Source organism: Nerophis ophidion, linkage group LG20 (assembly GCF_033978795.1).
Source record: "Nerophis ophidion isolate RoL-2023_Sa linkage group LG20, RoL_Noph_v1.0, whole genome shotgun sequence".
Taxonomy (NCBI): Eukaryota; Metazoa; Chordata; class Actinopteri; order Syngnathiformes; family Syngnathidae; genus Nerophis; species Nerophis ophidion.
This window is the reverse complement of record NC_084630.1, coordinates 41,269,127-41,291,382: the sequence shown is the minus strand read 5'-3', so window position 1 is coordinate 41,291,382 and position 22,256 is coordinate 41,269,127. Positions and strand designations below refer to the sequence as shown.

The following is a 22,256-nucleotide window of genomic DNA, read 5'->3' as shown; positions in this document are numbered from 1 at the left end:
TCCCATTCCCGCCATACCTTTGCCTTCCTCGATAAAGATACAGAGTCACATGACACTTGCATTTAGAAATGTCCCCCCCCCCTTCCTCCGTTCATACTCCTTTTATATTCCCAGTTATCATGCTTGCCTAGGAAGGTCAAGGCCCGCTCTAATGGTACACAAAGAGACGTAGATTGATAATTAAGGCCTGCACTGAGAGCCCCTCTAATGTGATTTATATCTATAGATTTTCTGTCATGATATGAGCTGTGGTCGTCCAAATTGAAGAAGAAGGCCCATCATGAAGTGCTTTTACTGGTAACTTTTTGGGGAAATGCATCGGAGCAGACGTGCATCATGAGGTCATACACTTGCAAGGTTCAAAGCAAGGGTGTTCAAAGTGTGGCCCGCAACACATCATTCTAAAAATACTAAAACATTCAACATTAAAAAGTGGAATAAAAGAGCAAACGGGTGAAATGCAACAAGAACAATTTGCATTGTTGACTCTGATTCTCTAATAACACCAATTTTTTCATAATTTCTCAAAAAATATTAATGAATCAAAATCAATGTTGCTGTAAATTATTGATTGGTTTAAGGACAAAAAGGACATAAATACAACAAACATAAAACTTTGAAAATTATAAAAAATATTTAAAAAAGATACATACTAATTATATACTAATACTAATTATACAAATTATTGTATTGATTGTTATAATGAATATATTAAAAATAATTACACTTTATATATATATATATATATATATATATATATATATATATATATATATCTGAGGCTGATATAGAGATTTAGGTGTTGAATGAAAAAAAAAAAAAATTAAATAAGCATGACCTTTTTTTTGAGCGGGGCACTTTTGGATCCCCAAGAATTTTAGTGGAATTTAATAACTGTCTTTGCTAAAAATAAACAAATAAATAAAATAAAATAAATTTTACTTCACATCAAATATTACACTTTGAAAATATTTTGGGTAAAAATATTGTATATTTTTGTATATTTTGTAAATATATATATATATATATATATATATATATATATATATATATATATATATATATACACACATATATATATATATATATATATCTCTGAGGCTTATATAGAGATTAAGGTGTTGAATGAAAAAAAAAAAAATTAATAATCATGACCTTTTTTTTGAGCGGGGCACTTTTGGATCTCCAAGAACTTTAGTGGAATTTAATTACTGTCTTTGCTAAAAAAAAAAATAATAATAATAATAAAATCAATTTTGCTATGAAATATTGACCTTTTTAGGGATCAAATTACTCCACATCAAATATTTCACTTTGAAAACCTTTTTGGTAAAAATATTATGTATTTTTGTATATTTTATATATATATATATATGTATATATATATATATATATATATATGAGGCTGATATAGAGATTTAGGTGTTGAATGAAAAAAAAAAAACATTTAATAAGCATGACCTTTTTTTTGAGCGGGGCACTTTTGGATCCCCAAGAAAATTTTTGTGGAATTTAATAACTGTCTTTGCTAAAAAAAAATCAAATTAAATCACTTTTACTTCACATCAAATATTACACTTTGAAAATCTTTTGGGGAAAAATATTGTATATTTTTGTATATTGTATATATATATATATATATATATATATATATATATATATATATATATATATATATATATATATCTGAGGCTTATGTAGAGATTAAGGTGTTGAATGGAAGAAAAACAAATTAAATAATCATGACCTTTTTTTTGAGCGGGGCACTTTTGGATCTCCAAGAACTTTAGTGGAATTTAATTACTGTCTTTGCTAAAAAATAAAATAAAAAGTAAAATCAATTTTGCTATGAATTATTTACCTTTTTAGGGATCCAATTACTTCACATCAAATATTCCACTTTGAAACTCTTTTTGGGAAAAATATTGTATATTTTGTATTTTTGCCTCAAAAAATAGTGTTTTGACAAAAAGCTTGTAAAATGAAGTAGAATTAGCAATTAAAGGGTTTTATGAAAAAAATAATATATGACTTATTTTGAACCTTGTTTAAGACTGAAACCCTTCTGGGTCCCTAAGACCTAACTTGAGGGAGCCCCAACAATTAAAAAAAAAAAAAAAATGTCTATTGTATTGGTTTTGAAAATGAAAAAATTTCAACTTAGCGTGCTTTGATTTTTCAGTGTGTGGCCCTCAGTGGAAAAAGTTTGGCCACCTCTGCTTTAAAGGATTATTTGACATTATACCAAGAGAAGAAAAGTGACCATTAGGGTCCGGGGTGTGACTCTCGCCATAAAAGTAATTCTGAAGCAGGAAATGAGACAAAAATGCGAGCCCTGGTTCACATTATAGAGCTGCTGTTGCAAAGGTGTTGTACTTCTGGCCTTCTCCAAACACTTCAAAGTCCTGTAACACATTCCCACAGAGAAAAATGTCCTTCCTGTGCATCGCGGGGATGCTGGGATTGGTTGTTCCGCCGCAGGGCATTAAGTAGTTTAGTAGTCCGCTGTTATTAATCAAGATGACACCAGCTTTGAAATTACACAACCTTTTTTCTGCAAAACACTGTTTGGTTTTTATGGTCCTAATCAGGATGTTAGCAGGTTTAATTCCCTTTATAAATTGACCTAGAGGTTCCATATTAGAGGATTTTTACACATTTTGTCGTTCCTAAAATAATCTATTGGCCAAAATCTAGAAAACAGAGCAGGGGTCAGCAACCTTTTTGAAAGCAAGAGCTACTTCTTGGGTACTGATTAATGCCAAGGGCTACCAGTTTGATACACGCTTAAATAAATTGCCAGAAATAGACAATTTGCTCAAACGACCTTTAAAAAATAAATCTATATATATTAAAAAAATGGGTATTTCTGTCTGTCATTCCGTCGTACATTTTTTTTCTTTTACGGAAGGTTTTTTGTAGAGAATAAATGATGAAAAAAAACCACTTAATTGAACAGTTTGAATAAGGAAAAAACAAACACAGTTTATCTTCAATTTCGACTCTTTAAAATGCATAATTCAACCCAAAAAAATGAAGAGAAAAACTAGCTAATTAGAATCTTTTTGAAAAAATTAAAAAAATAATTTATGGAACATTATTAGTAATTTTTCCTGATTAAGATTAATTTTAGAATTTTGATGACATGTTTTAAATAGGTTAAAATCCAATCTGCACTTTGTTAGAATATATAACAAATTGGACCAAGCTATATTTCTAACAAAGACAAATCTTTATTTCTTCTAGATTTTCCAGAACACAAATTTTAAAAGAAATTCAAAAGACTTTGAAATAAGATTTAAATTTGATTCGAAAGATTTTCTAGATTTGCATGAATAATTTTTTTGAATTTTAATCATAAATTTGAAGAAATATTTCACAAATATTCTTCATCGAAAAAACAGAAGCTAAAATGAAGAATTAAATTAAAATGTATTTGTTATTCTTTACAATAAAAAAAAATACTTGAACATTGATTTAAATTGTCAGGAAAAAAGAGGAGGGAATTTAAAATATAAAAAGGTATATGTGTTTAAAAATCCCAAAATCATTTTTAAGGTGGTATTTTTTCTCTAAAATTGTCTTTCTGAAAGTTATAAGAAGCAAAGTAAAAAAATAAATGAATTTATTTAAACAAGTGAAGACCAAGTCTTTAATTTCAAATTCTATTTGAGTTTTGTCTCTCTTAGTATTAAAAATGTCAAACAAAGCGAGACCAGCTTGCTAGTAAATACAATTTTAAAAAATAGAGGCAGCTCACTGGTAAGTGCTGCTATTTGAGCTACTTTTAGAACAGGCCAGCGGGCGACTCATCTGGTCCTTACGGGCGACCTGGTGCCCCCTGATGTAAACTGTTTAAAAGATAGAAAAGCGCTATGTAAATATAATCCATTATTATTATTAAAAGTGCTTTTAGTATGTCATTTTTAACAATTTTATGAGTGGGGCTCTTTTGAATACCCAATCATTTCTGTAGGACTTTTTTTTAAATTATCATTACTCCAAAAATAATAATGAATTAAAATCAATGTTGTTATGAATTATTAACCCATTTAAGGCTCCAATTACTTCATATCAAATATTCCACTTAAAAACATTAAAAAAAAAACTATAAAAACTTACAATTGTCCAGTTGATCGTTATGAAGACTTAAATATATATATAAGAAAAAAAATTAATAAACTTTTACAAGTGGGGCCTTTTTTAGATCCTCAAAATTTGTTGTGGAATTTTTAAAAACATTTTTAAACTGTCATTGCTGAATGTATAATAATGAATGAAAAAGTTATGAATTATTGACCTATACAAGGCTCCAATTATTTTGTATCATATGATGAACTCTGGAATATATTTGGTGGAAAATATTGCATATTTTATGTTTACACCATAATTTTTTTTAAAGTCTTTGTTGTCGAAAAGGTCATAATACGAACAAATAAAAAATAACCCCCCCCAGTCCATAGTGGATCTAACATAATAGTGAGAGTCCAGTCCATAGTGGATCTAACATAATAGTGTGAGAGTCCAGTCCATAGTGGATCTAACATAATAGTGTGACAGTCCAGTCCATAGTGGATCGAACATAATAGTGTGAGAGTCCAGTCCATAGTGGATCTAACATAATAGTGTGAGTCCAGTCCATAGTGGATTTAATATAATAGTGTGAGAGTCCAGTCCATAGTGGATCCAACATAATAGTGAAAGTCCAGTCCATAGTGGATCTAACATAATAGTGTGAGAGTCCAGTCCATAGTGGATCTAACATCATTGTGTGAGAGTCCAGTCCATAGTGGATCTAACATAATATAGTTAGAGTCCAGTCCGTAGTGGATCTAACATAATAGTGTGAGAGTCCAGTCCATAGTGGATCTAACATAATAGTTTGAGACTCTAGTCCATAGTGGATCTAACATAATAGTGTGAGAGTCCAGTCCATAGTGGATCGAACATAATAGTGTGAGAGTCCAGTCCATAGTGGATCTAACATAATAGTGTGAGTCCAGTCCATAGTGGATTTAATATAATAGTGTGAGAGTCCAGTCCATAGTGGATCCAACATAATAGTGAAAGTCCAGTCCATAGTGGATCTAACATAATAGTGTGAGAGTCCAGTCCATAGTGGATCTAACATCATTGTGTGAGAGTCCAGTCCATAGTGGATCTAACATAATATAGTTAGAGTCCAGTCCGTAGTGGATCTAACATAATAGTGTGAGAGTCCAGTCCATAGTGGATCTAACATAATAGTTTGAGACTCTAGTCCATAGTGGATCTAACATAATAGTGTGACAGTCCAGTCCATAGTGGATCGAACATAATAGTGTGAGAGTCCAGTCCATAGTGGATCTAACATAATAGTGTGAGTCCAGTCCATAGTGGATTTAATATAATAGTGTGAGAGTCCAGTCCATAGTGGATCCAACATAATAGTGAAAGTCCAGTCCATAGTGGATCTAACATAATAGTGTGAGAGTCCAGTCCATAGTGGATCTAACATCATTGTGTGAGAGTCCAGTCCATAGTGGATCTAACATAATATAGTTAGAGTCCAGTCCGTAGTGGATCTAACATAATAGTGAGAGTCCAGTCCATAGTGGATCTAACATAATAGTGACAGTCCAGTCCATAGTGGATCTAACATGATAGTGAGAGAGTCCAGTCCATAGTGGATCTAACATAATAGTGAAAGTCCAGTCCATAGTGGATCTAACATAATAGTGAGAGTCCAGTCCATAGTGGATCTAACATAATAGTGACAGTCCAGTCCATAGTGGATCTGACATAATAGTGAGAGTCCAGTCCGTAGTGGATCTAACATAATAGTTTGAAAGTCCAGTCCATAGTGGATCTAACATAATAGTGTGAGAGTCCAGTCCATAGTGGATCTAACATACTAGTGTGAGAGTCCAGTCCATAGTGGATCCAACATAATAGTGAAAGTCCAGTCCATAGTGGATCCAACATAATAGTGAAAGTCCAGTCCATAGTGGATCTAACATCATTGTGTGAGAGTCCAGTCCATAGTGGATCTAACATAATAGTGTGAGAATCCAGTCCATAGTGGATCTAACATCATTGTGTGAGAGTCCAGTCCATAGTGGATCTAACATAATATAGTGAGAGTCCAGTCCATAGTGGATCTAACATAATAGTGAGAGTCTAGTCCATAGTGGATCTAACATAATAGTGAGAGTCCAGTCCATAGTGGATCTAACATAATAGTGTGAGTCCAGTCCGTAGTGGATCTAACATAATAGTGTGAGAGTCCAGTCCGTAGTGCATCTAACATAATAGTGTGAGAGTCCAGTCCATAGTGGATCTAACATAATAGTGAGAGTCCAGTCCATAGTGGATCTAACATAATAGTGTGAGAGTCCAGTCCATAGTGGATCTAACATAATAGTGAGAGTCCAGTCCATAGTGGATCCAACATACTAGTGTGAGAGTCCAGTCCATAGTGGATCTAACATAATAGTGAGAGTCCAGTCCATAGTGGATCTAACATAATAATGTGAGAGTCCAGTCCATAGTGGATCTAACATAATAGTGAGAGTCCATTCCATAGTGGATCTAACATAATAGTGTGAGAGTCCAGTCCATAGTGGATCTAACATAATAGTGAGAGTCCAGTCCATAGTGGATCTAACATAATAGTGAGAGTCCAGTCCATAGTGGATCTAACATAATAGTGTGAGAGTCCAGTTCATAGTGGATCGAACATAATAGTGTGAGAGTCCAGTTCATAGTGGATCGAACATAATAGTGTGAGAGTCCAGTCCATAGTGGATCTAACATAATAGTGTGAGAGTCCAGTCCATAGTGGATCTAACATAATAGTGAGAGTAGAGATGTCCCCAACTGATGCACGGATGAGTGGTTCAACAAGGGTCCCGACTTTGGACAGCCAGCCCTTCATCCGTGGCCACCAAACCTGTGGCCCCCTCCTCCACAAAGGAGAGGGGGGCAGAGCAGAAAAGAAACGGCAGATCAACTGGTCTAAAAGGGAGTCTATTTAAAGGCTAGTGTCTACAAATGAGTTTTAAGATGGGACTTAAATGCTTCTACTGAGGTAGCATCACTAAATGTTACTGGGAGAACATTCCAGAGTACTGGAGCCCCAATAGAAAACGCTCTGCAGCCCGCAGACTTTATTTGGGTTCTGGGAATCACTAATAAGCCGGAGTTCTTTGAAGGCAGATTTCTTTCCGGGACAATACAATCGGCAACATTTTCAACATATCTTGAACTGACTTCTTCTCACACCCCGCTGTCTCCCCCGCAGTCCAACTGTGCCCAGTACGCCGCCGAGAAGCGGGACGAGGAGAAAATGTGCGACCACCTGATCCGTGCCGCCAAGTACCGGGACCACGTGACGGCCACGCAGCTCATCCAGAAGATCGTCAACATCCTGACCGACAAGCACGGGGCCTGGGGCAGCTCGTCCAGCAGGTAGGAACACCACTTCAGTTCCACCGTAGGCGCTCGGGTGTACCGATGGCATACCTTTCCTCTGGAGCAAGGGTGGCCATGACGTGGATGGCGGAGGGTGTGTCTGTCCGTCGCCAGCCAGGCATTGAAAAAATAGTCATGAGCGGTTGCGTCAATCGTCAGGAGATTGAGGCAACCCCTCATGAAACAGTTCTGTAGAGATGAAGTAGTCTTGTGATTTTTCCCCACACCTACCTATATATATATATATATATATATGTATATATGTATATATGTATATATATATATATATATATATTAATAAACTGAAATCCCAGATTTTTTTTTTATTTTTTTTTTTATTTTTTAGAATTGTTGAAGTAGAGCACATAATTCCTGAACAAACTGAATATTTGGAAATTCGAACAGTTTGAATCCGATGAAAAATGTGGGAGTTGTGGAACATTGAAGAACCTTCCATTGATTTCAATGGGAAATGTGTGTCAAGTGGGAATTTTGCGGGGAAAATGGTACAAAAAAAAACTTCAGTCGAAATGGTCGGTGTTGGAATTTTTCAAATCGGTCGATAAATGTTGAACTGAGAAACGGTGCAGCTCGCTTGGGAGAGTGGCCGTGCCAGCAGCTTGAGCGTTCCGGGTTTGAGCCCCCCCCCCACTTATGCTATCCTAGTCACTGCCGTCGTGTCCTTGGGCAAGACACTTTACCCACCAGCTCCCGGTGCCACCCACACCAGTTAAAAAAAATGTAACGTATCTATTGGGTTTCACAATGTAAAAGCGCTTTGAGTCACTGGAGAAAAAGCGCTAAATAAATATAATTCAATTCAATTCAATAATGATGAGGTGGATGACCTGGACTTGTTCATTTGGAAAGTAGTTGCTTGCTGAAAAAATGGGGACCTTTAGCATTGTACTCCAGTCTCTTCTTGGCTTCTCTGGCCCTCAGTCTCTTCTTGGATAAAGTGTGCAACCGGAGGTCTCCTCCTTCTTGCTGTTGAAGTCATGGTTGATGCGATTAGGTAGAAGCTGAAAAGGTGTGGCGTGGCCATAAAAGAGGAGTGTTTGTTTGGCCAAAGAGGCTCCCATGCAGCTGTTCCCTAATGATGTGTGTTAGTGCCGCCAGTGTGTAATGGCCAGCTTGTTAGGCTGCTCCGACTCTCCGGAGACCCTTCTTTCCTGGCACTCTATTTCTGGCTGCTTTGCTTTTCCCGTCCCAGTGGCTGTTGTACTTTGTCACTCTCCATTTCTTTGTAGCAGGGCGGCTTCCAGTGTGGAGTCGGGCTTGCACGACTTCAGATTTTTGGAATACAACTAGTCTGTGCAACCCTGAATGTGTGGTCGTCTCCTCCCTTTTTAAGCTCCCGTACGGCTTGTTCCTCTCAAACTTCCAAAGGAATGTAATAAGACCAATGTACATAATTGAGATCGACCGATATGGTTTTTTCAGGGCTAATACCGATTATTAGGGATGATAACCCATATTTGGGGCAAGTATAAGTTATTTAAACATGAATAGTATACTAATAATAATAGATTTTATTTGTAAAAAGCACTTTACATTGAGTAAGCAAACTCAAAGTGCTACAGTGTATTAAAAAAATAAAATAAAAAGATATTAAAAATAAAAACTACAACAGCCTAATAGCTAAAACTAGTATGCATATATCTTAAAGGCTTTTTTAAAAAAGAAAGTTTTTTAAGCCTTCTTTAAAAGCATTCACAGTCTGTGGTGCCCTCAGGTGGTAAGGGAGAGCGTTCCACAGGTGTGGCGGAGCAGAAAGCCTGGTCTCCCATTGTTTGTAGCTATGTCCTCGGAGGTTGGAGGAGGTTACCTCAGTAAACAGCTATTCAAAGCTTTAAGTCAGGGGTAGGGAACCTGTGGCTCTTTTGATGACTGCATCTGGCTCTCAGATAAATCTGAGCTGACATTGCTTAAGATGATAAGTAATGAATGATTCCACGTGTTCTCAGTGTTAAAAATAACGTTCAAAATATAAAACATTCTCATGCATTTTTATTCCATCCATCCTTTTTCTACCGCACCTGTTCAAGAAGTTGCGTAATGGTAAGGAGTTATTTATTTATTATTGGTTAGTGTGGGGCTTGCCCTCCTGGGGGTTCTTCAGACCACCAAGCACCGAAATGAGAGCCTGTTTCAGGGTTACAATATTGTTTTATTTTTCAATAAGTCTCTCAGTTGCTTTCCAGCAATTGTCTTTTTCTCTTTCGTTATCGCTCGCGCTCCGGCTCCAACCCCAACTCCGTCTCTCCTCCTGGCTGCTGCTTATAACAGAGCGACAGGTGATTAGATTATCAAGGCCCAGGTGGGCCATCTACGCACCTGTCGCTGATTTCGAGGCCTGTCCTGGCACACCCCAGTTCGCTGCAGGCCCGTAGGCCACGCCCCCTCCACAGTTAGCTTCAGAATAACAATGTTATTACAAAGAATAAGAGACCTCTTATACCCTAGAAATGTTGGTCTTACTTAAAAATGCACGCGTTTATTTGTTTTCAGTGTTAAAAAAAATATTACATGGCTCTTACGGAAATACATTTTGAAATATTTGGCTTTTTGGCTCTTTCAGCCAAAAAGGTTCCCGACCCCTGCTTTAAGTTGTTGTTTATATATATATATATATATTTTTTTTTTTCCGGCCAACAATGTTTTGCATGGTTAATTTAGCAACAAAAAACAGCAGACTATTTCACAAACACCTTTATTACCTGTGTCTAAGAGGAGCATCAACATTTGCAGGTCAAAATATAGAAAATCAACTGGGAAATTTGATAAAAGTATGGGATTTCTGTACATCACAATAACGCGCCATGTATTCCATTTTATATAATTTTATATGAGTTTAGGATTCAACTAGGGCTGGGCGATATATGGAATATACTGGATATATGGCGGGTTTGTCTCTGTGCGATACAGAAAATGACTATATGGTGATATTGGAGTATACCTTCTCACGCAGTTGCTTTTAGCTGCTGGATTACACTACAGCCTTCCTGTCTCTGCTTCTCACAGAGACGTAAAACAAGCCCACCTTCTTACATACCTCACATACTGGGGACGGCGTGGCAAAGCTGGTAGAGTGGCTGTGCCAATAATCTGAGGGTTGCTGGTTCAATCCCCACCTTTTACCATCCTAGTCACGTCCGTTGTGTCCTTGGGCAAGACACTTCACCCTTGCTCCTGATGGGACCTGGTGAGCGCCTTGCATGGCAGCTGCTGCCATCAGTGTGTGAATGTGGAAATAGTGTCAAAGTGCTTTGGGTTCCTTAAAAAGGGGTAGAATAGCGCTATATAAGTACAACCATTTATCATTACTGACGCGTGTGCAACGTCATACGCCCTCGCCGAGCAGAGAGGTAGAAGCAAGGGTGACATTAGCTGTAGTGCGAGTGGTAATACGAGAGAAAGAAGGTGCAAATTTGGTAACAAATGAAGGAAGAATAATTATTCCCAAGATGTGTGTGTGTGTGTGTGTATGTACTGTGTATGTATATATTTATATATATATATATATATATATATATATATATATATATATGTATGTATGTGTGTGTGTGTGTGTGTGTATGTAATATATATATGTATAATGTATGTGTGTGTGTATATATATATATATATATATGTATGTATGTATATATATGTATATACTGTATATATGTATATATATATGTAGATATATATGTATGTATGTATGTATATATATGTATATACTGTATGTATGTATATATATGTAGATATATATGTATATACTGTATATATGTGTATATATATGTATATATGTATATATATATATATATATATATATATACACACAGAGGGGCAAAAAAGTATTTAGTCATCCAGCGATTGTGCAAGTTCTCCCACTTAAAATGATGACAGAGGTCTGTAATTTTCATCATAGGTACACTTCAACTGTGAGAGACAGAATGTGAAAAAGAAATCCAGGAATTCACATTGTAGGAATTTTAAAGAATTTATTTGTAAATGGTGGTGGAAAAGAAGTATTTGGTCAAGCATTCAAAGCTCTCACTGATGGAAGGAGGTTTTGGCTCCAAATCTCACGATACATGGCCCCATTCATTCTTTCCTTAACACGGATCAATCGTCCTGTCCCCTTAGCAGAAAAACAGCCCCAACGCATGATGTTTCCACCCCCATGCTTCACAGTAGGTATGGTGTTCTTGGGATGCAACTCAGTATTCTTCTTCCTCCAAACACGACCAGTTGAGTTTATACCAAAATGGATACATGGATGATACAGCAGAGGATTGGGAGAATGTCATGTGGTCAGATGAAACCAAAATAGAACTTTTTGGTATAAACTCAACTCCTCGTGTTTGGAGGAAGAAGAATACTGAGTTGCATCCCAAGAACACCACACCTACTGTGAAGCATGGGGGTGGAAACATCATACTTTGGGGTTGTTTTTCTGCTAAGGGGACAGGACGATTGATCCGTGTTAAGGAAAGAATGAATGGGGCCATGTATCGTGAGATTTTGAGCCAAAACCTCCTTCCGTCAGTGAGAGCTTTGAATGGTTGACCAAATACTTACTTTCCACCATAATTTACAAATAAATTATTTAAAATTCCTATGATGTGAATTCCTGGATTTTTGTTTTACATTCTGTCTCTCACAGTTGAAGTGTACCTATGATGGAAATGACAGACCTCTGTCATCATTTGAAGTGGGAGAACTTGCACAATCGCTGGCTGACTAAATACTTTTTTGCCCCACTATATATATATATATGTGTATATGTGTGTGTGTGTGTGTGTATATATGTATATATATATATATATGTATATATATATCCATCCATCCATCTATTTTATATATATATATATATATATATATGTATATATATACATACATACATATATATATATATATATATATATATATATATATATATATATATATATATATATATATATATATGTATGTATGTATATTTATTAGGGGTGGGCAAGTTAATGCGTTAATTATGAGTTAACTCATCAATCTATTAACGCCGACAATTATTTTATCGCACATTTGCGTATGTTGTTTACGTGCTTTTATTTTGTTAACGCCTTTTCTTAACAAGATGGCGGCGCCGAGGGGCTCTTGATAAATATGGAACATTTGGCAAAAATACCGTAAATTCTGCAAATTTCATGGCTGGCTTACAGCGTGGTCACTCCGGGATCACTTACGACCGCCAGACAATTCTGGATGTGGATAGATCGGGCCGTTTTGGACTGAATGAGGCGTGTTTGCTAGAGCGGCTAGCTAGCATGGGAATACTTTGCCGGCTACATCCAGCGGCCTGTGAAGCAGCGGAGTATATGTGTTGTCTGTCTATTTATGAATAATGCAGACCAGGAGTGTTGGCTGACTTCTTAACGTTTACTTTCAGAGCGTGCATATCACAACATACGAGATGCCGTCATGGCGACACACAACCTATACATGCTCCTCACTCCTGTTGCATGCTGGGTAGGGTAGTTCTTTTTTTCCCTGGCTCATAACATCACAATATAGTACCATGTATATGATGCCTTCAGTTTATCAAAGCACCAAGCAAACAATGGGAAAATTCCCATCATATCAATTCCTAGATATGGTCATAATTATTTTAAGTGCACTACGCAGAATAAACACAACATTATTAATATTGCTACTACGGATAATTTGATCAAAAATTCCCTAAAACAGCCCACTACCTGTAATATAGGTTTTTTAAACATAAGATCCCTGATAAAAAAAATGTTTCTGCTGTTACCTCAGAAATTGCCTGTTCAGATGTTATGATTGTGGCTCAGAGATTTGTATGTAGATTATATTTATTTTCCATAACAAACAGGATAACTTAAATACCCTGGCAGTGGCAATAAGCTTAAATGTTTGTATTTACATTTTTGGAGTTGATTTTCATCAAATATGCTATTTAACTGCTACTGTTTAACAAGGACTGATTTAAATTGTGTTTGCACAACAAATGTTTTGTCGCTTTTGTTCATGTGGGAGAATATTCCAATAAAGGTGCACTACACACTACTTTTGAATTCATTATTGGGCTTTGCGTATACAATGCAGTTAATCGCGATTAATCGGAGAAATAGTGCGATTAACTTCGATTAAAATGTTTAATCGTTGCCCAGCCCTAATATTTATATATGTATGTATATTTATATATATGTATGTGAATGTATATACATATGTATGTATATACATTTATGTATATGTATATATATATATATATATATAAATGTATATGTATGTATATATATATATACACACATATATATGTATGTACTGTATATATGTATGTACTGTATATATACATATATATGTATATATGTATGTATAGATTTATTATATATATATATATATATATATATATATATATATATATATAAATCATTTCATTTTAATTTTTTCTGTTGATTTTTGTAGTGCAACTGCTAGTTGTTGTGCCCTCCTCCCTGGTGGTGTTACCAGTCTGTGTCCTGGTGTTCAGTGAGCATTGTTCTGCTGTTGTCGTGTGCAACAACACACACAAAGCTCGATCTATTTAAAATGGAGATTGTGTTCTCCGAGCTGCGCCTCAAAAGTCTCCCATTACCGGCCATTTTGCTGCCGCAGCGGCACTATTGATGGTTTTCCTAATGGCTGCCGATGGGCGCGGGGAGCCATTGGCACCGGGCCTCGGAGCGCAGCGCTCTTTTAATAAATCACAATCAGTCCGGTGCCATTACATCAATATTTTTGGTCAATTACTGCGAAGGTCAGGTGGTGCGGCTTCACACCAGAGCAGGAATGTGGCCGTGTGAGAGAAACATCTGGTGCTGCAAAAAAGGCCGGATAATGAAGCAAAGTACAAACCCCGTTTCCATATGAGTTGGGAAATTGTGTTAGATGTAAAAATCACCGGAATACAATGATTTGCAAATCCTTTTCAACCCAGATTCCGGTGAATATGCAACAAAGACAACATATTTGATGTTCAAACTCATAACTTTTTTTTTTTTGGCAAACAATAATTAACTTAGAATTACATGGCTGCAACACGTGCCAAAGTAGTTGGGAAAGGGCATGTTCACCACTGTGTTACATCACCTTTTCTTTTAACAACACTCAATAAACGTTTGGGAAGTGAGGAAACTAATTGTTGAAGCTTTGAAAGTGGAATTCTTTACCATTCTTATTTTATGTAGAGCTTCAGTCCTTCAACAGTCCGAGTTCTCCGCTGTCGTATTTTACGCTTCATAATGCGCCACACATTTTCCATGGGAGACAGGTTTGGACTGCAGGCGGGCCAGGAAAGTACCCGCTCTCTTTTTTCAAGAAGCCACGCTGTTGTAACACGTGCTGAATGTGGCTTGGCTTTGTCCTGCTGAAATAAGCAGGGGCGTCCATGAAAAAGACGGCGCTTAGATGGCAGCATATGTTGTTCCAAAACCTGTATGTACCTTTCAGCATTAATGGTGCCTTCACAGATGTGTAAGTTACCCATGCCTTGGGCACTAATGCACCCCCATACCATCACAGATGCTGGCTTTTCAACTTTGCGTCGATAACAGTCTGGATGGTTCGCTTCCCCTTTGGTCTGGATGACACGAAGTCGAATTTTCCAAAAACAATTTGAAATGTGGACTCGTCAGACCACAGAACACGTTTCCACTTTGCATCAGTCCATCTTAGATGATCTCGGGCCCAGAGAAGCCGGCAGCGTTTCTGGATGTTGTTGATAAATGGCTCTCACTTTGCATAGTAGAGCTTTAACTTGCACTTAGAGATGTAGCGACAAACTGTATTTAGTGACAGTGGTTTTCCGAAGTGTTCCTGAGCCCATGTGGTGATATCCTTTAGAGATTGATGTCGGTTTTTGATACAGTGCCGTCTGAGGGATGGAAGGTCACGGTCATTCAATGTTGGTTTCCGGCCATGCCGCTTACGTGGAGTGATTTCTCCAGATTTTCTGAACCTTTTGATGATATTATGGAGCGTAGATGTTGAAATCCCTAAATTTCTCGCAATGTCACTTTGAGAAAGGTTGTTCTTAAACTGTTTGACTATTTGCTCACGCAGTTGTGGACAAAGGGGTGTACCTCGCCCCATCCTTTCTTGTGAAAGACTGAGCATTTTTTGGGAAGCTGCTTTTATATCCAATCATGGCACCCACCTGTTCCCAATTAGCCTGCACACCTGTGGGATGTTCCAAATAAGTGTTTGATGAGCATTCCTCTACTTTATCAGTATTTATTGCCACCATACCCACCTTCTTTGTCACGTGTTGCTGGCATCAAATTCTAAAGTTAAAGATTATTTGCAAAAAAAAAATGTTTATGAGTTTGAACATCAAATATGTTGTCTTTGTAGCATATTCAACTGAATATGGCTTGAAAAGGATTTGCAAATCATTGTATTCTGTTTATATTTACATCCAACACAATTCCTCAACTCATATGGAAGCGGGGTTGGTGTTTGGAGGGAGGAGAGAGAGAAAGCCCACCTGCAGAATCTTCAGCCGCACAAAGACAATAACGCAGCCACCATTACGACCTTTTTGTTGCGCTGTAAGATCCCAGCCTGTCGTAAAAAAAACTTGAAGCGTATTCCCCAAAGTTTCCATTCAATAAAGAGTCGGAGAATGAAAATATTATTTCCTGGCGAGCCGATGGGAACGGCTGTTTCCTCGCCGCGTGCGCACTGGCGTCCAATATCTCGCCGTGACCCGCCTGAACGCAATTTGTGTCTTCATATCCAGCTTACGGCAGCCCCGGCCTCGGGGGGGAACAGGCGTTAGCTGATTCTCTCTCCTCCCTCTTTTTTATTCTCCTTCTTCATCCAATTGTGTTTCTTTATTCCCCCCATCCACTTGGCTTGTATCACCAGAGGATTCCCGCCGCCAGACAAAGGCGGCATCTCTCCTTTTCCCGCCCTTGTCTGCCATCCAACGTCAAGACGTCTGACGGATAGCGACTACCTGTTCTCGTCCTACTTCCTGCAGACACAGGTGTACCACACGCCAGCTCGCTGTCCTTTTTAACAAAGCGAGTGGCGCCCGCCCCTCCCCTCAGCTCTCCTCCTGATGTAGGCCCATGTCCGCTGCGCACCCACGCTGTGTTTATTCGGGTCAGGGACCATCTTTCACACACGTGACACCTCCGCAAAGTCGGTCCAACGGAAATGAGGGCAGATGATGGAGGACGCGCTCAACTCCTCTTTTAATAAACCGACTAATGTACCCTATTTTCCTACCATAGGGCGCACTGCCGATTAGCGAGTCTATTTTCATACAAAAGGCGCATTAAAGGGGTCATATTATTTTTTCCTAAGCAATCTAAAGTCAGGTTCAAACACTGATGACATTTATTAAACAGACCAGATGCAAGGAATCATGCAGAGACAGAGTTCAATTTTGGTTCAATGAGGACACATGTTTTGGGCTGTGTTCTAGTTACAGATCCAAACTACGTTCTAAAAGTCCAGCCCGCGTGCTAACTGTATTTATTTGAGAGGTCCCTGGTTACATCACTGAAGCTGTCGCTGAGGAAAGGGGGTAACAAAAGGCGCATTCAAGGGGTCATATTATTTTTTTCCTAAGCAATCTAAGCTTAATAATGCACCAAAAGAAAGTCAGGTTCAAACATTGATGACATTTATTAAACAGACCAGAAGCAAGGAATCATGCGGAGACAGAGTTCAATTTTGGCTCAATGAGGAGACACATGTTTTGGGCTGTGTTCTAGTAACAGATCCAAACTACGTTCTAAAAGTCCAGCCCGTGTGCTAACTGTATTTATTTGGGAGGTCCCTGGTTACATCACTGAAGCTGTCGCTGAGGAAAGGGGGTAAGAAAAGGAGCATTTTATGATTTTTTTCCTGAGTGTAAAACACTTCCTTGTGGTCTACAAAACATGTGATGGTAGTTCTTTGCTCAAAATATTGCATAGATGATGTTTTACGCATCATCTTTGAGTCATTTTCTGACAATCTCTAAAGCAGTGTTTTTCAACCTTTTCATTGACAAAATCCAGAGGGACTCTATCCCATACTCCTCGCCATTGTTGTGTGTCAAACTTGTCCCTTTTGTTTTTAGTAATCTAAGCTTAATAACACACCAAAAGAAAGCTTATTGTCTTTTTTCTGCCAGGTTCAAACACTGATGACATCTATTAAACAGACCAGAAGCAAGGAATCATGCGGAGACAGAGTTCAATTTTGACTCAATTAGGACTGTATTTTAGTTACAGATCCAAACTACGTTGTAAAAATCCAGCCTGTGTGCTAACTCTATTTATTTGGGAAATCCCTGGTTCTATTGAACGGACAAGAAGCCCGTAATACTTGTCCGTACCAGTAGGTGGCAGTGGTGCTTTGTAAGTCTACTTTGAGACAGGAGAAATAATGCTGGTTATGATTTGAAGTCATATCGAACAATTTGCGTCTGGTATTTGATGAGAACGACTTTATATTGTCAAAACATATCGCAGTCTACACGTATCTCTTATGTGTGACTGTCATCTACTGGTCACACTTATCATTACACCATGTACCAAATAAAATAGCTTTGAGGTCGGTAAGCACAACCAGAAATATTCTGTGCATTAGGTGCACCGGGTCATAAGGCGCTCTGTCGATTTTTGAGAAAATGAAAAGATTTTAAGTGTGCCTTAGTGTCCGAAAAATACGGTACTCTATCTTCACATTTCAACAAGCAAGGAGGAATACGTAGAAAGTACATCCGAACATACTTCAGAGTAGTCTGTGTACAGCTTGTAAGATCATTTTCGACAATCAGGACAAGTGGTGGGAGCGCTACGGTCTGGGGGCCACTGGGGAGCTGCGGTTCATAAATGAATTTTAACATGTTCGGTGACGTTCCGAGGAAGGAAACTGGGCCAGGTGTCAGTTTTAAAACATAATAAGAGAGAAGATAGGGATGTGCCAATCAATTTCGGTATCGGATGAATCTTTTCAAAAAGTATGTGATCGCCATTGCTGATTAATACTTTTAATGCAGATCCCCAACGGCAAACCTCTCTATAATATATTGTATTATTATCATTGCCCCGGGTGATAGGCTTGCAGCTGATTATGTATCTCCATACACAGTGTGGAGCCGTTCCCCTAAGTTAATGATCATCTCCTCATTATTTGCTTTAATGGCTGAGCTTTCATTGTTTTAAACATTAGTTTGTTGTGTCACATTTTAATCAATCAATGTTTATTTATATAGCCCTAAATCGCAAGTGTCTCAAAGGGCTGCACAAGCCACAAAGACAACCTCAGCTCAGATCCCACATCAGGGCAAGGAAAAACTCAACCCAATGGGACAATGAGAAACCATGGAGGGCACCGCAGATGTGGGGACCCCCTGGGCAACCAGTGCAATGGACGTCGAGTGGATCTAACATAATAGTGAGAGTCCAGTCCATAGTGGATCTAACATAATAGTGTGAGAGTCCAGTCCATAGTGGATCTAACATAATAGTGAGAGTCCAGTCCATAGTGGATCTAACATAATAGTGAGAGTCCAGTCCATAGTGGATCTAACATAATAGTGAGAGTCCAGTCCATAGTGGATCTAACATAATAGTGAGAGTCCAGTCCATAGTGGATCTAACATAATAATGTGAAAGTCCAGTCCAAAGTGGATCTAACATAATAGTGAGAGTCCAGTCCATAGTGGATCTAACATAATAGTGAGAGTCCAGTCCATAGTGGATCTAACATAATAATGTGAAAGTCCAGTCCAAAGTGGATCTAACATAATAGTGAGAGTCCAGTCCATAGTGGATCTAACATAATAGTGAGAGTCCAGTCCATAGTGGATCCAACATAATAGTGAGAGTCCAGTCCATAGTGGATCTAACATAATAATGTGAAAGTCCAGTCCATAGTGGATCTAACGTAATAGTGAGAGTCCAGTCCATAGTGGATCTAACATAATAGTGAGAGTCCAGTCCATAGTGGATCCAACATAATAGTGAGAGTCCAGTCCATAGTGGATCTAACATAATAATGTGAAAGTCCAGTCCATAGTGGATCTAACGTAATAGTGAGAGTCCAGTCCATAGTGGATCTAACATAATAGTGAGAGTCCAGTCCATAGTGGATCTAACATAATAGTGAGAGTCCAGTCCATAGTGGATCTAACATAATAGTGAGAGTCCAGTCCATAGTGGATCTAACATAATAGTGTGAGAGTCCAGTCCATAGTGGATCTAACATAATAGTGAGAGTCCAGTCCATAGTGGATCTAACATAATAGTGTGAGAGTCCAGTCCATAGTGGATCTAACATAATAGTGAGAGTCCAGTCCATAGTGGATCTAACATAATAGTGAGAGTCCAGTCCATAGTGGATCTTACTTAATAATGTGAAAGTCCAGTCCATAGTGGATCTAACATAATAGTGAGAGTCCAGTCCATAGTGGATCTAACATAATAGTGAGAGTCCAGTCCATAGTGGATCCAACATAATAGTGAGAGTCCAGTCCATAGTGGATCTAACATAATAGTGAGAGTCCAGTCCATAGTGGATCCAACATAACAGTGAGAGTCCAGTCCATAGTGGATCTAACATAATAGTGAGAGTCCAGTCCATAGTGGATCTAACATAATAGTGAGAGTCCAGTCCATAGTGGATCCAACATAATAGTGAGAGTCCAGTCCATAGTGGATCTAACATAATAGTGAGAGTCCAGTCCATAGTGGATCCAACATAACAGTGAGAGTCCAGTCCATAGTGGATCTAACATAATAATGTGGAAGTCCAGTCCATAGTGGATCTAACATAATAGTGAGAGTCCAGTCCATAGTGGATCTAACATAATAATTTGAAAGTCCAGTCCATAGTGGATCTAACATAATAGTGAGAGTCCAGTCCATAGTGGATCCCCCCCCCCTCCCTCCACGAGGGAGAGGGGGAAAGAACAGAAAAGAAACGGCAGATCAACTGGTCTTAAAGGGGTTGTATTTAAATGTCAGAGTATACAAATGAGTTTTAAATGGGACTTAAATGCAAAAATGCTTAAAATGTTAAGATGAATTTAAATAAAAAGTGCCCATCAAATAAAATCTATTATTATTATTTATCATTTCTGTTCGGGGTTTTGGCCTCCTACTGTCCAGCGGTCCTTAAACGCACCGTAAAAACAGCACCTTAGCCCAAAGGGATACGTGGTAGGCGTCTGCAACGCACGCATTCTCTGCTCTGTTTGTTTTCTTTGTCTGGCTGCATCAGCGTCTTTTTTTTTATTTTTTAACTCCATCTTTATTCCAGGGTGCCCCCCCCCCCCCCCCCACCCCCCACCTCCCTCTCTTTCCTCATACAAGCAGCTCATTTTCTGCCGCTCTAATGGACACCCTTAGGCTAGAGGCTTCCCAGCCGGGGGACATCCATCTTTGGACTTGTCACCCTCCCGCCCCGCGAAAAATCTTTGTGATGTGCACTCCAATTTTTCCTCAGTAAATCAAATCTTCCTCCCCTTCAAAAAGACGAATGCTCGGGGGCTCTCTTCGCTGCGGGGTGGGGGGGGGGAATCGATACGGGCGAAATTTAAACAGTATGGCCGGTATCGATCGACCTTGTGAGATGGGAAACGGACAGCTTTGTAACCGTCGGGAGGGGACAGTTAGCTGACCTGTAATGGACAAACTATTGATATTAGCATGACTATTTCTTCCTCTGCTGGACGACTAGTAGCACAGCTGCAGGTGATTTATTTCTTTCATCCGTCTTGTCTTTTTATTTTTTTAGGAATGTTACTTATCAGTATAGGTGCAGGTCTGAAAATGAGCTAAAACTTAATTCAAAAGAGGACAATAAATTTGTCAACCTACAAACCCCGTTTCCATATGAGTTGGGAAATGGTGTTTGATGTAAATATAAACGGAATACAATGATTTGCAAATCCTTTTCAAGCCATATTCAGTTGAATATGCTACAAAGACAACATATTTGATGTTCAAACTCATAAACTTTATTTTTTTTCTTGCAAATAATCATTAACTTTAGAATTTGATGCGGTATAGCTCGGTTGGTAGAGTGGCCGTGCCAGCAACTTGAGGGTTGCAGGTTCGATTCCCGCTTCCGCCATCCTAGTCACTGCCGTTGTGTCCCTGGGCAAGGCACTTTACCCACCTGCTCCCAGTGCCACCCACACTGCTTTAAATGTAACTTAGATATTGGGTTTCACTATGTAAAGCGCTTTGAGTCACTAGAGAAAAGCGCTATATAAATATAATTCAATTCAATTCAATGCCAGCAACACGTGACAAAGAAGTTGGGAAAGGTGGCAATAAATACTGATAAAGTTGAAGAATGCTCATCAAACACTTATTTGGAACATCCCACAGGTGTGCGGGCTAATTGGGAACAGGTGGGTGCCATGATTGGCTATAAAAGCAGCTTCCCAAAAAATCTTGATATATAAACTATCAGACTGCGTGGTGGCTAGTAGTGGCTTTCAGTAGGCCTTTAACGCTTACAGTAAATCTCTATATCAACTTTCAAAAAAAAAAAAAAAGGTTTTATGGCTTTTCTGTCAAAAACATCTTTGTTTTTTTAATAGTAAAACTGAAATATGCAGTATTTAGTAATTAGAGCCCTAAAAGATCCATAATGCAGGACACCGTTTATTTGAATTCTTTATTATTTTTGAGTAATCACAGTGAAAAGATAAGTAAAATATCACTAAATATAATTGGGATCCAAAAGGTGCCCCACTCAGAAAGTGATACATTTTTATTAGGTTTTTTTTTCAACTTTCAACACCTAAGTTACAAGATCAACTT

General features: G+C 38.2%; 1 protein-coding gene across 1 annotated transcript in view; it reads left to right on the top strand.

Moving 5' to 3' along the window:
• lrba (LPS-responsive vesicle trafficking, beach and anchor containing) overlaps positions 1–22,256 on the top strand; it is a 971,728-nt gene that overhangs the window by 339,515 nt on the left and 609,957 nt on the right. The window contains exon 36 of the mRNA XM_061881243.1: positions 7,283–7,449. Coding sequence (XP_061737227.1) covers positions 7,283–7,449 — 167 coding nt within the window. The remainder of the gene's footprint in view (positions 1–7,282; positions 7,450–22,256) is intronic.